The sequence below is a fragment of the Saccostrea echinata genome, unplaced genomic scaffold (assembly GCF_033153115.1).
Source record: "Saccostrea echinata isolate AGI-Se365-2 ecotype Australia unplaced genomic scaffold, CSIRO_AGI_Sech_v1 ptg000019l, whole genome shotgun sequence".
Classification (NCBI taxonomy): Eukaryota; Metazoa; Mollusca; class Bivalvia; order Ostreida; family Ostreidae; genus Saccostrea; species Saccostrea echinata.
Genome location: NW_026889768.1, coordinates 2,339,619 through 2,356,970, shown reverse-complemented (window position 1 = coordinate 2,356,970; position 17,352 = coordinate 2,339,619). Strand labels below are relative to the sequence as shown.

Here is a 17,352-nt window from a genome sequence, read left to right as displayed (position 1 = left end):
CACCTGATCTAGTCAATACAGGCCTACAGAATGGTTGTGTGTGTTGGGGGGGGGGGGGGGGGGGTCTGTCCTCCTTTTTTCTGAGAATAGTATTTGGCTATAGAGTAAATTTTCATTACGATGTCGGTTGCACCCCCCTTTTTTTACTAGAGGTCTGCATCAATAAACTTGTTACATGTATATGGGCAGTAAGCCAGTTAGTGATTTCACATACCTAAACCTGTTGGCTTTATTTCAAACATGAAATGTTTAATAAGTAAATAACTATGAAACATACAAGTTGTATGTCCCTATGATACTATAAATAAACAATTAAGTATGTTTGTATTTATGTATAATTCATAATATTTAATGTCAAACCTAATATACCAGTTAGTATTCATCAAACAGTTACAATTCTTGCATATGGTTAGTGATGGGAAATTGGGATTTTTTTCATAATTGATTATGGAATAATGGGATGCACTATAATCGAAAAAAAAATTGATTAATTTAGGAATGACTCCGCGAAGCGGATTATAAAACAGCGTAAACTGACCCAAACCAGATTATACGCGAATAATTTGGCCAAGAATTAGAGTCATTCCTTATAATTTAATTCTAAAATCATTAAATAACTATGGGTGTAAAATTTCGTTGCTTTTTATTAGTTCAAATTTGCCGCTCAATAATACAACCGTAGTAACGGAAGTACCTTAAGTGATGGGAAGGAGTGTTTTATTTTATTTTCATATTGTGTGGTATACTTGATTATGATTCAGTTTCACATACTCTATAATATGTATTGATGCTTTTAGCTTTCATGAACTCAGAAGAAAATTCAATTAAAAAAAAAGATTATAGTCAAAATTGCAATTCAGACACTCCACCATCAACATAACTTGGAAATTAATAAGGAAAGAAATAATCTTAATAAAAAGAAAAGTCCTGTTTTAGGCCAAAGAATTTAGTGGTAAGTATTATTTTGTGTTGTAGTGTAGTGAATTTTTTATCTAGTATGTTTTGGAAGAAAATATTGTCTAGACAGTGTCCAACACCTTGCATCTGGTTACCTTCAAATTTCATTGAGTTATAACTGTGTCTCATATGACTTGACATTTATAATAAATTATTGTTTCTTTTAATATATTTTCTATGTTTGCTAAATTTAAAAGCATCAATACATACATGTAAACATGATAGAGTACATGAAACTCGAAACGTTTTTCAAAATCAAGCGCACCTGAATAACATCAATAAATTTTTGAATTTTTATTGATTCACCAACATTCCGGAATGCAATCATGTCACACAATATAAAAATAAATTACAAAACAGAATTGTATATAAATCATGTAAATTACCCCCTCATGCGTGCACTGGTAACCAGTGGTATTGTTTTTATTATAATATAGTGTAGTGCTCTTTATCCCTTTTTCAAATCTATATTGCAAACAACAACTAAGGAAGAATATAACAAATTTTAATCTCAAAATCTCTGCTTTTTTTTTTTTTTTTTTTTTTTTTGAAAAAAAAACTTTAACATGAATCGTCACTAATTTATAACAGGTCCAGTACAATCTCTTTATTTAGCTATATAGCTTGCAATAGCTATATAGCTTTATTAAGCTATTCAAAATAGCTTGATTTAGCTATTTATATGCAGTTTTTCAAAAAAAAAAATTTGTATAAAATAGACAAAAAGTCACATGTATTTGACTATTCATATATGTACTAAGGGTTATCAAAACAACAACCAAAATCAAAGATAGTTTTATCTTTGCAGCTTTTGAATACTTTTAAGCAAAAGATAAATTTCTATTGTTTGAGTAACTGTCCACTACCTTGTGTGCGTTGAGGCATGGATAAGTATGATTGCTTCTCATTGTACTGAATTATTACCAATCAATTATCTTGTTGACCATAATTGGCCTCCTTTATAATTTCCTTGAAGAAGTAATTGTATCAATTATGTTATATAGCCCCAAAACTCTTAGAACTTTGAGTACAAAGTCTCTCAAGGAGACAAAATTTAATGGGTGATTTTTACATGCATCAATTTCAGAAGAGTTCAAGGTTGAATATCATCACTGCACCAAGGTGCGACTTTTTGTACCTGCTGAGACAAATTACACATTTAAGAAAAAAGTGTGATAAAATAGCTAAATTAAGCTATTCTGAATAGCTTAATAAAGCTATATAGCTAAATCAAGAGATTGTACTGGACCTGTATAATGTTGTGTGTTCACTCATGCCCCCAGTTCAGAAAAAAGTACCCAGTTCACTCATATATATATCTATCTTATCTAATACCGGTATTTTGCTGAGCCACAATCACTTTTACTGAATTTCTGAGGTAATGTTAGTTAAATGGTGTCAAATACTAGAGACAAACCTGGGCAGATCGTTTTTGCTAGGCTAGAGTTGTCGTGCGTTTGTGATTCGAATGATGGGTTTAATCTTTGCACAGTAATTTTCAGTCAGACGCAGCTCACCATCGCCTTTTTTGAGTCAACGAAGCCTTGCTGTACCGCTGAATAGATTTGGTTGACGAAAATCCTCGTTTTCTCCGCATTTCATTCTTTTCGAAACATCCGCTTTGTTTTACATTACCGAAAAGTAAAATAAGTCGTAAAATTACCTCGACTTGTTGTTAGTTTGAATCCAATGAAATTTTAGTCACATTTTATATGATTTTATATCAAGTATATCTTTAAAATAAGTTGCATTGTAAATTTTATATCCAACTCTACTAAAGAGATGAACGACATAAGATTCATTTACGTCATTCGGAGTTGCGCGGTGGATTCAAAATCGTCACTACCATACGTCCTTAAGGTATGTCACTCGTGAAATTTGTTATATCAAGGATTTTTTGAGAAGTGTATTTTGGATAAGTACTCATATAGTATGACTCAAAATCGCAGAGAAAATGGGGGGTCAGTGTGCATCTAACTGAGCTACGGTACAATTAAGTTGACCTTTTTGCACTTAAATTTTAACTCTTTGGTTAATCACTTTAACCGTTATCATATTTTATAAGATGTAACAATGGCAATAAACATAATCTTATTTTACGTAAAATAGTTTGAATAATATTTATCATTGAACAAATCATGCAAATTAATACGCGTAAATTATTGTGTGACCTTTTTGCACTAAAAAAGTATCATATTTGGGGTATTGAAAATCTAAATAGGCAATAGAATATTTTCTTGTATCAAACTTTTTACGACTTAAGTGCTGATCGGTCAAAAGTATCGAGTAGTTTAAAATAATGAAAGAAAAAGTTGGGGTCAGTGATGTAAATTTTGAAATATTGGTCAAAATATGCGATTTTCAGGCAAAAAACTGTGTAAATTTTATGTCGACTTCCTTAATATATCTTCATTTCTTGGGAATGTTTGTTGAGCGAAGGTGTAAATTTTGTTATAAAAATATAAATTGAGACCTATATTTAATATTCCAGGCATATCATAACGGAAAATATTCTCTGAGTAAAAGTATGTGAGGCTAAAGTTCCAAGATATTAAATTTAATAAATGTGTAGATTTGCAGAATTTTCTGCTAAATATCCTTCCGCCACAAGAAATAGTCCCTTATAAATCTTGCTTCTTTGTGAATTTTTGAGCAGTTTTTTAATTGAATGTTGAACATTTTACATTGTTTAATTTAAATATGTTATAAAGATTGAATTGCAATAAATAGTTTTTAAGTAAGAGGTTCTGACTGATATGTTCTAAAAGGCTGACGAGTGACATACCTTAAATCGTTTTATATATATATTTTTTAAATCATACGATTTTCTTTGGGGGGGGGGATGGTAAAAGTGATACACTGACTCTGTTAAGTTTTTTAGTTTCTTGTTTATGAGTGATAAAAGGGGGAAAACACTTTGTTTTTTAAGAGTACATTTAGGAATTCCGTAAAGAAGTGGATTCATCATATATTCTTACTATAGTACAGGAATTTTGAATGTGCTTTGAAATGCGCATCAAATGTTATAAGCATATAAACTGTTACTTGTTAATAGAAAGAGATGAAACAGAAAGAAATGTATAGAGTTAGAGATAGATACATTGATAAAAGCGTGCATTAAGATGAATATAGAGATCCTGAAGATTGGATAGAACAAAGAACACTGGTTACTGAATGTTTGTACTTTGATAGGTTCTTAGACATTGATTGGGAAGCATCTTGACATGTTAACGAGTAATCATGTAATATTCTCTTGTTCCAAAATGCTCTGACCATTGTCAGCTTGGTGTTGTATCTTATATTGACTGGTCTCATTAAGTCCATATGAATCGTTACTGCACGATTCATGCACTAATGTACATTAAAAAGCATCATTAAAAATCCCTCTGGTCTGGACAGGTGCCTGTCTTTGCAATTACAAGTAATTTATCATTGATGCTTACAAAGCAATTTACATTATTTGTTAACCAATATTATTATTCCAGATTGTTCAATTTGTGTTCTTAAAATTTTACATTCTCGGATAATGACGAAAATGATCCAAATAAAAACCGTTTTACAGAACTCAATACACGTCTTCTTGTGTTTTTATTTTTGTTTTTTAGCCTGATTGCAGCCAAAAAGAAATTTTCCAAGTATTGAAGTTATTTTTGTTTACTGGGCATATTTCTAGTTTTTACATGTCTTTAAAAAATGTAAAATGCTTAGCAAGGCAGTAAGGGTTTTTTTTATTATTATTGAGGACAGTTAAATAAAACGAATGACACACTGCAAATTAATTCCCTGCGGTCTATATTCTTCACATGTTTCGTGTTGTAGTTGCAATTGTTTTCCAGCCTCCAAGGATTAATTCGTTTATGCCATATTTTTAGTATATAGTCTGATTACATCATTTGTATTTTCACTGCATGCATCTATGTTCAGACAGGCTTAAGGTGATCACATTTTTAGCTAACGTCTCTCTAATAATGATTATTCAGATGACTAGAACAGACATGCAAACAGTATATCTAAATGACTGTGTTATCTCAAATAGCTATCGACATATTTTATTGAAGAGGGTTTTTTGCAAAATGTTTGGCTTTGAGCCAATTTACGATTACAAAAATATTTGGAGCACTGTGGCGGGAAATATTGCATGTCTTATTTGAACATCCTCTATTTCAGTTTTGTAAATATTTTTGCTACTACATGTACCAGTATTTAAAGGGGCTTGGACATAGATTTGAAGTTAAATTAATATTTTCTCAAATTTCCAGTGTAATATAATGACTTATATGTTACTAGAGCATTATAACAAAAGCATGTTAAGAAATGTCTTTTTTCTATAGATTATTAAAGCTACAAATTTCGATACGCATTTGACACATATCCTGACACTTTCGCGAAGTAAACTTTATCCTGATTAGTTAAGAAGAGTAGAAATTTTGTTGTGTATTAATGAAAAATATTAAAACTATAATTCAGAAAGCATTTACAATACAGAGCTCGTGCCCTGTTTATAAATACAGATGTATGATGTGATATAAAGTAGAATGCGTTTTCATTGAATTCTAGGACATGTAAGTTCAAATTATTAAACTGAAGTTATTTTTTAATAAACATAAAAATTTAAAATGTAAACAATGTGTTCAGGCCCCTTTAATAATCATTGACTTTTTTGTGCTTTAATACCTGTAAATCGGGAGAGACCTTTTTGATTTTTTTAATAACATAAACTTTGTACTTAACTGTATTTTCGAATCAAATTCATTTTTGGTTAAGTTTAAATTATTTTAGGTTCTTTTTTAGGTTTAATTAATTAGTTATCGAAGAAAATGACTGTTAAGAATCTGGAATTTGTAATCTTTTTGCTGATGTCACCAAGGTTGAAGTTGAACTAAAACAAAGTAGGACTACTTCAAAAACACATAAAATATAAAGGAGTTGGACTACTAAGTAACTAACAATATCACACTCTCAAAGTATTGACTACAGAGGATGTACACCTTAAAATGGAACACCTGATAAAATATCAAGTTACTATTATTGAATATTATTTCATGCACTCTGCATTTATTGAATTAATGAGGTTTTGAATAAGCGTTTTCCTACGTAGACGCATTACTGGCGAGGCCATCGTTAACGATTTCACTGAATCAATGATGAGCAGATTAATTATCTTCCAAGGTTCTTGATCCTTCAAAAACCTTTTTTCTAGAAAGATATTAGTTTTGAGAAAATAAGTGGTAAAAACATTTATAAAATATACGATATCAACGACCGAATGATCGACATGTTACATATCAATTCTTCACTTGAACAGAGAACCTATTCATTTTTGGGTTTTATAGGGAGTTTATTTTAATGTCCGTAGGTCATACACAAACACCGTGTGAAACGGAATTTGGTTTTATCATTAAGTTTCGTATAAAACGTTGGACATAGATTTTATTGAATTTCTTAAACACTAAAAATCATTAATTCTACGATCATTTAAGAAGATCGAAACTGCCAAGATACTAGAACTGCACGGCATTATAGTGAGCGCAGGAACATCTCTAGTGACGGAATCATTAAACCTTGGCTGTTTATCCACTTAGACTTTAATAAGGTATACAGTCGCGATGGATAGTCAGTTCAAGTTACATTATTAGCTTACACGCAAGACCTGTATAAGGCAATTGGTTAATAAGAAGAGAGGTGACATACCACAGAGGTGGGGAGGGGAGGAGTGCTAGGTAGCAGCAGTATCTGTGGAGCGCAGGGCCAGATATATTTATTTGCAGGAGATACCCATTGAGCACAGTTAGTGGTTTTCTAATCCAGAAACCCTTTGTTTTTATATTAAAGTTGGATAAATAGAGGATATTCAATGTTTGTTTTGTAGTTGGATATGGAATTTATTTCACGAATGGGACAGGATTTTTTTTTATATATTTTAAAGAGTGCGAAGCACGAGCGAAAATATCAAAAAATCCTGTTTCACAAGTAAAATAAATTCCATATCCAACTACAAAAAATTGAATTTTCTGTTTATTACATTTTCTTTGATTTCCGTTTGCCTCTGTCTTTTCTTAACACAGTGTCATAGGCTGTGACGTTATAGTTAAGCGATTGGGGCATCATAGCTTAGCAATCATTGTAACATGGACTTAAGCAACAATTTGGGAAGGTGCCCAGGAGGAGTAGCATCCCCTGTCGTAAACTGGTCATATCTGCCGTGAGCCCAGTGTATTGATCAGATAGACGTGGTAACACAAAGTAAAATTTAGTATAAAAGCAATGAAAAAGATTAAAATAACGATCGCGAACATTGATTGATCTAAAAGAAAATCTAAAAACAAAACAAATCTTTAAACAAGGCATAACCCCCCCCCCCCCCCGAGATTCCAGAAGACGGAACATCAGGTGCCTAGGGGGGCATATGAACATTTTCGGAATCTCAGACACCTGACATCGCACTACGGACAGAAGACTTGCGAACAAAAGACAACTTACGGGGAGCGTATACAAATACGTTTTAACATTTACCTGAGAATTTTCTTTCATTATCTCTGACATCTATTAAAAAGAATAAATTGAAAACAATTAAATAGGTCAGAACTGTAGAGATTGGTAGAGATTAAAAATAGTTTTTTTTTTACAAACAAAATTTTACAAACAACTAAACTGCCACATTAATTGATCATAATTAAAGTCATATATGGCGTTTTTTTTATAAGTTCAGACTAACTTAAATTAAAAAGATCTATTTATTTTATTACTTTATATAAAGAGAGGACTTTCCTGTAAATCACACAATTTAAATCAATCGCGTTTCATAGATATTATTAATTTAAAACAATAATTAACCGATTTATTTACCGACCCCGCATTTAATTAACATACAGTTTAAAATCAATTTGACTATGGAAACATGAGGTTTAAGTTCAAAATCAGTAAAAATCTTAATTTGATCGTTAACAACATATATCATGTTTATCTACACTCAATCAGGTATTTTTAATTTTAGTTCAGATACGCCATATATATCTTTAAATATGTGTATATTTACATCATATGCAATGGCGGATTCAGATGGGTAACGGGAAATGCAACCCCCCTCCCTTTGATTTTGGAAGAAATAAAAAATAATAAATGAGGATTGACAAGAAAAAAACATAAGAAAGGGTAAAAAAAAAAAGAGAGAGAGAGAGTTGTGACTGTATACATGTTATTGGAATTTAAGACGCAACAGACAATAATAAAACTTCATATTTGATTTATCTTCTTCAGCACAATGAAGACATTCAAAATTTTTGATTTCTCTCGACGGTTAAGCTAAAATAGAAACTAATAATTTTTTTTTTTTTTTTTTTTTTGGATTTTTTTTTTTTTTTGTAAAAAAAATCGGATATGAAAAAAGAAAATAATTTTGAAAAAAAAGTCAGAATGAGGAATTATAATTTGCAAAATTTGATTTGAAAAATCCAAAAGTACATTGCTAAGCTGACTTTATTGAGCGACTTTAAAAACTCAAAATTTAATGAAAGTAAACAATTAAGAAAGATTCCCTCTCCATTTTTAAAAGATAAAATACTTGATATAGATAACACTTACAAGTACGTGCAAAATATCTGAATTATGTTTAGCATATTTTAAAATTAAACCATTTCTTGGATGAACATGAATTCTTGTATATATACATGTACATTTATATTGAATTAAAAGTTTCATGTTATTACCTCGATAATTTAAATTGTATTTTAATCATGGTCATGATGTAGTTACAAATTCTTTATTAAAATACATCGATGCAATAATGTTTATACGTTTATATTAAAAAGTCTGTCTTTCAAAATCCAAGAATGAAGAAAACTTCCTGGACCCCCAGAAGGCTTCAAATTAAAAATTTCCCTGCACCCAGTGGAAACCTCAAGCAGGTGGCCTCAGATCCCACATAGGAATCCTGACTAATTTACATCACACTTTTCCCGGCTATTCCAACATGGATGTAATTGTTCAGTCGTTATTTTCTTAGGTGTAACATGTTTATGAAATATAGTTTTAAAATCAGTAGTTATATGTCAAAGCCCAGTGCTTGTGCCCCCCCCCCCCTTAAAATATCTGGATCAGCACATGATATGTGGAGTACGAAATAAGCTGTATGTGATGTTACTCACGTTCAAGACACTGATAATATGTTATTGTCCAAAGTTATTATTTCCCGAAAAAGTACTTTTTTCTTTAAATTAAATGTATGTCCACAAACAATTCCTTAAACAAAATTTATTATATAATATATTTTACAGTGACGCCATAACTTACTTTGACAGATTTTTTTTCTTATTTAAAGATCATGCGCTCATTAGGGTATCTATATCAAAATGCAAGTCCTTTACATTTTCTTAGTTCTTGGAGATTCCTGCTTTCTATTTGTTGTTGGGAAAATGGTGCCACTGGAATGAAACATTCAAATAATCTCTCGGGAAAGGGGGCAAATCATTATTTTAGGAAAAGTTGGTGCAGACCTCATCTCCCTCAATACCACGTGCATGTATACACTTGTACAATGTAGAGTAGTGTTAATCATACAAATAAGAACGAAATGTGATTATCGAGTACAATTAATCAAGACTACAAAATTTATTTATATTATTCACTTTTAGACACGTTCCCTTACGTGAAAAGTCCGCTGTCTGAAGTCAACTGTCGGGTGTCTGAGATTCCGAAAATGTTCTATACCCTGTCGCCCTGTTGATTGATCAGGTAGACGAAAATAACCCATAGTCATATTAGTATAAAAATAAACGCCTAACAATTGGTATGAAACATGTCAACCAAAATACGACCAATGATAGTATATATTTGTCAACAAGAACATTATAACGACCATAGAGTTTACGACTGCTGACTTTAAACGAGGTTGTTGAAATCCCTTTAGCATCAACTTATCTCTCAGTAGCTTGCCTCGTTTTAAAAATTGATTGTACTCAGAGTATGTTCTTGAGTATCAATTAAGCTTGGAGACGTAAATCCCATATGCAGGTGATAACAAAATATTACATAAATAAGGAAAGTTTACGATGGAAAAGTTGAAATCATCTCGTTTGTCAAACAGTGTTGTTGTTATATAATTGGCCCTTATCGTCTTTAGTCGGTAAAACATCCAAATATGAAAAAGATGTGGCAGACTCTGTAGTGTCTTTATTTCGATTTCACTGAGATATATCGAATCGACATATGAATGGAAGTAACTATTGTAAATTGATAACAATATGCGTTATCGATATATCTGAATGTCGAGTTGAAGGTCACTGAGAGTGTTTTCTTCTTTTCATGTAGAAGTTTTCGAATACATTCTGCTTCACAGGAATATAAAAACAGGTCGGTTAATAAAGGAACACAATTAGTGCCTATTGGAGAATTCCAACAGATTGTTGGAAGACCTGGTCTCCAAAGACTACATAAAAGATGTCATTGAGGAACTCCAACCAACTTTCCATATCAACTTCGGTGAACTTGAGTGTAGAATGAGTGATTTTGAATAATGGCCTTACAAATAGTATGAAACATGAACCATTATCACGTGAAAAAATAATAGCCTTTTACTGCCCATTAAGAAAATATGGCCAAGGTTATAGTGTCATATTCGAAGGTTAATGGCATGACGTAATAAAATAATGGTACCAATGGAAAGGTCTTGTCACAAGGAATGCATAAGTAAAACACGAAAGCCGTGAGCACCCGTTCAAAAACTTAAATCAAGGTTAAAGTTTTTTTTTCAAATGTAGGTCAGACTCCAAGGTCATGAGGTCAAAAATGTTAGTATCAAAAGAATATCTTGTCACAAGGAATACATATGTGATATATGAAAGTCATATCACCCACTTTTCAAAAGTTATAGCCAAGGTTAGTACGTCAAACTCCACTGTCAAGGTCAAATATATTTGTACCTAGGGAAAGGTTTTATCACAAGAAGTATACATGTGAAATATAAAAGCCCTAGGTTTTCGTTCAAAAGTTATGATCAAGGTTAAAGTTTGGTTAGATTTTGCAAAAGAAAAACTCCAAGGTCAAGGCCAAAAGCTCAAATATATTTGTATCCAAAGAAAGGTCTTGTCAAAAGGCATACACATATAAATATTAAAGCCCTAGCACCAACCATTCAAAAATTATGGCCAAGGTTAAAGTTTTTGCGGACTAATTAACAGACAGACAGACGGACAGACCAAAAACTATATGCCCTCGAATCTTTGATTACGGGGGCATACGCATCAAAACTCAACGTAGATTCATAAATGAACTTTTTCTAAAAATGCTAAAAAAAATGACTTAAGGAGTATTTCATCAATTGATTGACATCTCCAAACCTTCTGTGCACAGGTTATTTAGTCGTATAAGTATAAAAGCAAGTAAATCATTCATATTCCTTAAAAAGAAATAAAGATAACCATTTGAACCATCACACTCAATATCCTTCTGCATAACAAATGATTTAGGGCAACACAATGACTTCATATATACATCAATATCAACATTTAAGTCGTGGTTAGATTATATTTCCGTTAAGCAAATTACTCTTCCATGGCGAAGCTCTTCATTCGTTTTTGAGTACGACAACAGATGGTGTAGAAAATCCATCTGAATGACTGTTTTACGATATCTCGGAATTTCGATTCTCCGATCAAATATATGAAAGGGTTGATGACATTGTTGATGAAAAATGCTCTGGCTAAAAGAGGAAGTGTCCCCAAGATAAAGCGACTTGGTGGGAAAATGGGTCCTCTCTTGAAGGCAGACACAGCATCCATTACACAGTCTGGTAAATAGCACAATATAAATGCCGCTGTGATTGCAATCATAAGTTTCGTAATTCTTGGGTTTGTTCTGTCAAGTCTTTCACCGAGATTTTTAGTTCTTTGTTTTTTCGCTTGTTTTCGGAGGGACACGATGACAAGAGAGTACAAGGAAGTTAATAACAAAAACACCGTTACATACACAACAAAAAGTATAACAGAATAGATAAAGGGATATTTGGTGTTTATAGCCGCGTCATCAATAGAACAATCAAAACCAGTAATATTCCCTGGAAAATACACACGTTTTATTCCTTGAAAGATTGCATTTGGCCACGAAAATGCAATAGCAAGAACTATCGCTAATGCACAGCAAATACGAGCCTGCAATAAACTGGTGGCCTTGGAAAATGGATGACATATCCTCTTATACCTGCTCGCTGCTATTACAACAAGAACAAATGCAGATCCAATCTTAAGGACACTACCTAAAAAACGACCATATTTACAGATTGGCTCGCTGTAAAACATCACCGGGTATACATTGTCGGCGATTTCCAATGGCATTGGAATCAAGCAAGAGAGCAAGTCGAGCACCGCTAAAGTCAGAATGTACAATCGGAATGTTGAGGGTGGATACTTCTGGGAATATATGACAAGTACAGTCGTGTTTCCAATTAGTCCTACGATTATCAAAATTATCAAAAAGATAACCGTCGGAAGACGTAAAATGGCTATTGACCTATTGACCTCTTCTAAGCTTGCAAATCGTGTTGAAGAAGTATTGGAGTATATCTGGGTAATATTGTCCATAATTAGATCTACAAAATAAAAGAAAGAAAAAGATAGTTAAAAACACAAAATCATTCATTCATATTCAGAATTATGATATCACAAGAGCAAACAGCTCCGGAAAGACACGTGTGGCAAAACTAGAGGATTTGGTACGGAAATACCAAAATCTACTTTGAAACTCGGTATATTTCAATGAAGAGTTCAATAAACCCAGTGAGGAACTGAAACTTGTTATTTTAATTGTTTACATTTTTTGGCAAGCAAGATAGTGGGTAGTTATAAGTGGATTGTGTTACGAATCTACCAAAACTAAACAAAGGACAATTTATTAATTAAATGTGCTTAGAATGTAAATGTATAAATCTTCTTGGGATATATACCTATAATGAATTATCTTCTCTCACGTTTTTTATGTTGTTTATAACATTTTTTATGCATGATCAAGTTTAACATTAAACTTATGATATTTGTTTTCTGCATGAGTTTTCATTTCTAGTTATTTACAAAAGAAAACATACGCCTCTTGTGGTCTTGCATCAAAATATTTAGAATGCAATATATATATATATATATATATATATATATATATATATATATATATATATATATATATATATATATATATATATATATATATATATATATATATATATAAAGCATAATTGCAGTTAATCGGTTGCCATCAAACAATTCTCTGAACTTTCCAAAAGTCCCTCTAAAATATGATGATATGTAGTATGGACGTTAGTAGTGAACATTGCACATGAAACATACCTTGAGAGGGTGTAAAGATGTTTCAAATAAGCCAATGTTGTGCACCCACAGGAAAGAAAAGTTGTGAAATGTTAAGCATGAGTTCCTCCAAAAAATGCTTGAGTTTCCTTCAATAAAATATCTGTCTGTTTAAAAACATGCATCATCACTGATGTTTTAAATCCCCATGATATACAGCGATATTACACAGAAAATCCACCGAGCATTTAGAACCATCGTTTTATGAATCAATTGGAACGAGCTACTCGCTGGGGGCATGAAAAGTAGGGAATATTATCTAAATGAGTACCCAATTATTCAATTATCTATATATTTAGATCACAACATCCGATAAAAGAATTTCAGCAAGGTTTCAATCTCTATATCCGATAAAGTTTCAATGCAGAGATACCTGACAATTTTTTACCAACATCTATAAAATCAATGAAGATCTATAGATCATTTAGACGTCATAGAATCTCTGCATCTATACATTTATTTCAATGACTGCTCCCTAGTTATTGGTCTAATATCTGTTATATATGTCCTAACTCTTTGACAAAAGCGTGCATGTGTTACTCTGCATCAAATTATTAACGTACACCATGTGTTTATAACTCCACAGATATGAATTCTACTGACACCTAACAATTTGCTTCCATCTGTTGCTGCATTCGTTACGTTTCTGTAGACAACATGCATTAAACACACGTCTGTCAGCTCTATATCCCTTTCTCATGGGTTATATAATCACTTAAGATCTGTAGCTGTCTACAAAATGGAAGGGTTGTTTTGAATTTAAAAAAATTAACCACATTGTTTTCCTTTGATAACATAATTTTTACATCATCACCTCTATTTTATAGTGATAATCTTTCTGTAATTTCTGATTATAAAATTTAAGTAAACTGTATTGATTTTTTGTTAATTATTCGCATTTTTGCGCACCTGGGAGGGCAATAACACACACTGAGCATATACAACTGTGTATTGATCATTTGAAATTCCATAGAACGAATACCTACTGAAGAGCATATAATATACTAATTAATATACATATTGTATAATATTGAGATATTGGATTTTTTGCCGGGAATTTCTGACACGTTTTCTTCTCTCTCTCTCTTAATCATTGAACACATTAGAACTAACTTAAAAATATTTGTATGCAACATTTTGCTCAACATGGCGAGTAGAGTCCAGTCCTGGTGGTCGGTAAAATATTTGGAGATTTTGATTCATCATTAACTCTCAGAATAAATGTTAAAAAAAGATGAGTCGTTCCTAGGATTCCTTTGGATTGTCCATATAGTTCGTAGATAAATGCAATAATTTTCTTAATAATGACAACACAAAAATCGAAGTAGGCAATAAAATATATTCTTGTATCAAACTTTCTATGACTTCAAGGTATCACACCGGTAATTGTTTTCACAATGTAATTCTATATAGAATAAAAAATCATTAAAAATCAGGTATTCGAATTCATGAAAAAATATTTAGCAGGAAGTGTTAAACGTTACCAGTCACATCAGCTGACACCAAAAAATAGGGTACCTACACGGCATTTCTGATTTTTTCCATCCGCAAACAGGAATACCCTCAAAACCACGTGTATTCAATGTGTTTATAAACATCCTGTGTGCACCCCAGGAAGTGGCCTCCTATGCCCCGAAAGAAATAGTTCCTGTCAAAAACCTTTAGTATTTTACAAAGTACACAAAATATCCTAAGTACAGATACCAAAAATGTAAAAATAGAATAAGGAAAATTAAAAAATTTCTCACAATAAAAAAAATATTTATTATGTATGGAACTACAATTGACTAAGTTCATTTTGATTGGTCAATTACCGGTGTGATACCTTGAAGGACCTTTGAAGTTGTCAGATTTTTTTCATTTTTGCACCTGAGATTTCTTAAATAACTGTCACTAACATCCTAAAGTCTGGGGATCTAATTCCCATTATTGCTGGAGATATGATGCATTTATCTCCCTTACTCCAGAGCAGTCAAGAATACACACTGAGCACTCTGACAGAAGGTTTTTGTGCATATTTTGAAGCAGAATTTCATCCTTAATAGACTAAGCCTGGCAACCAATTTTGCATCCGTGGAGAGTATATGCACTGTTCTTCACAACAAACAAAAAATAATTCACAAGTCTGAGACCATTATGCAATTATTACATAACAAAATTGCATTTTACCCTCCTGAGAATGACAGAATTTACAGAAATTGTTAAATATTAGGCTGATAATAAAATCTGCATCTGGTCATTTTATGTTCCAAATAAAGCCTAGGTACTTGTCTACAACCTGCAATGCAGAAGTTTATCTAAAAGCTGTGTTGTAACACAGGGCAGTCCAAATGATATCAGCATCTGGGGAGGTTCTGGACAGCTCTGACACTCCATTAAACTTGCTTTGATGATAAGAAAATGGAGAAAACAATTCAGATGTAATTTATTGTTGTGATTTATGTAACTGGCTTTCTCTGCAGACACAAATTAGCCATGAAATTCCAGTTGAACATACATAATTATCCTCTTTTCATTGAATTACTCAGGAATTTCAAAGCTGTTTGATGAATTTGCATGATTAATTCAAGATTACAGCTTTTTGTTTCACCAAATTTACATAAAAATTCAACATTTAAATTTAAAAATATAAATCTTAAACATTTTTATGGGTCTTAACACTTTTAAATGTGAATAAATGCAACAAAGAAACTAATATCAGGCCATCCTCCATGATTCTTGGAGGTGGGTGGGTGTACAAAAACTGCTGATAAAATTTATAGGAAGTGACAAAAGAAGAACAGGGCACTTTATTAGATGAATTATGGTTATTCTGATATTTTGATTGTGTAAGTATGTCAAATTTCTTCATCACTTTAATTTGTAATTTATTAATATTTCAGTACATTAATGTGCTTAACAAATCATGCTAAAATAAACATCCCGACTGAGACTTAATTTAAAAGAGAGGGTCAACACCTACATAAAAGTGGTAAAATGACAAAAAACATTCTCCGGCAAACTGAAAAATCTTGAATGTCAGCTGCGAAAGCATGAAAAAAGTCTAGAGAACCATAACAGGCATACCATGGTGCTAATTGACATTCTGTACTATATGTGTGATGCATGGTTGGGACTCAGAATAAGTATTCACTCTCATTCCCTGACAGTATTTATGCATTTTTGGTCATAAGCGTCTTATTTTTGAAAAATTCTTAATAAATTTATTTGTACATTACTTTTATTAGACAAATTTAACTCATTTCATTATTTCTATTCCTTCACTCCAGTAATAAATGAATCACTTAAGGTGAATAAAATGAAAGTAAACCCAGTCTCTGTAAAATTTAACACTTTTTAAAAACATGTTTTACTTCTTCACATTTTATCGCAGTTGTCGCTTTTGTTGAAAACTCATTCGCAAACCCAGAATTAGTCTTTTCTTGAAAAAATCAGCCTAAAGTGCTTTTACGGCAAAGTCTGTAGACACTATAGTTGACTGCGATCAGGTGGTGTGCAGAGTTTAAAGTCATCTAAAATAAAAAACCAACATTTTCTAACTTCTTTCTACATGTCAGATGCATAATCCTACTTTGAAAGTCATAATTTGGAGTTTTGAGGGTAAAACATTACATATTATTAGTATTTTACATAGAAATCTGTATAAATTAATGTCAACCCTGCTTCTAAATTTAAAAATATGTGTTTTCACACAGAAAGTTCATAAAATGACATATTTTGTTGAAATATGCCTTTATGAAATTAAAACTGCCTTTAATATGGGTGTAGATGATTTTACACAATCACCTTCAAGGTAACACACCGGTAATTGTTTTCACAATGTAATTCTATATAGAATAAAAAAATCATTAAAAATCAGGTATTCGAATTCATGAAAAAATATTTAGCAGGAAGTGTTAAACGTTACCAGTCACATCAGCTGACACCAAAAAATAGGGTACCTACACGGCATTTTCTGATTTTTTTTTTCCATCCGCAAACAGGAATACCCTCAAAACCACGTGTATTCAATGTGTTTATAAACATCCTGTGTGCACCCCAGGAAGTG

The 17,352-nt window shown here is 31.9% G+C and overlaps 1 protein-coding gene across 1 annotated transcript; it reads right to left on the bottom strand.

Moving 5' to 3' along the window:
* Positions 1 to 10,105: 10,105 nt before the first annotated feature.
* Positions 10,106 to 13,762, bottom strand: LOC133189562 (C5a anaphylatoxin chemotactic receptor 1-like). The gene is made up of 2 exons (XM_061324932.1): positions 13,287 to 13,762; positions 10,106 to 12,538 (listed from the first exon to the last, which is right to left on the bottom strand). The coding sequence occupies exon 2, from the start codon at positions 12,528 to 12,530 to the stop codon at positions 11,496 to 11,498; it is 1,035 nt and encodes a 344-aa protein (XP_061180916.1). The 5' UTR covers positions 12,531 to 12,538; positions 13,287 to 13,762; the 3' UTR covers positions 10,106 to 11,495.
* Between the last annotated feature and the right edge of the window lie 3,590 nt (positions 13,763 to 17,352).

Bases quoted from the DNA above. Each gene is read 5' to 3' on its own strand.
- LOC133189562 (XM_061324932.1), bottom strand. From the start codon at position 12,530: ATGGACAATATTACCCAGATATACTCCAATACTTCTTCAACACGATTT.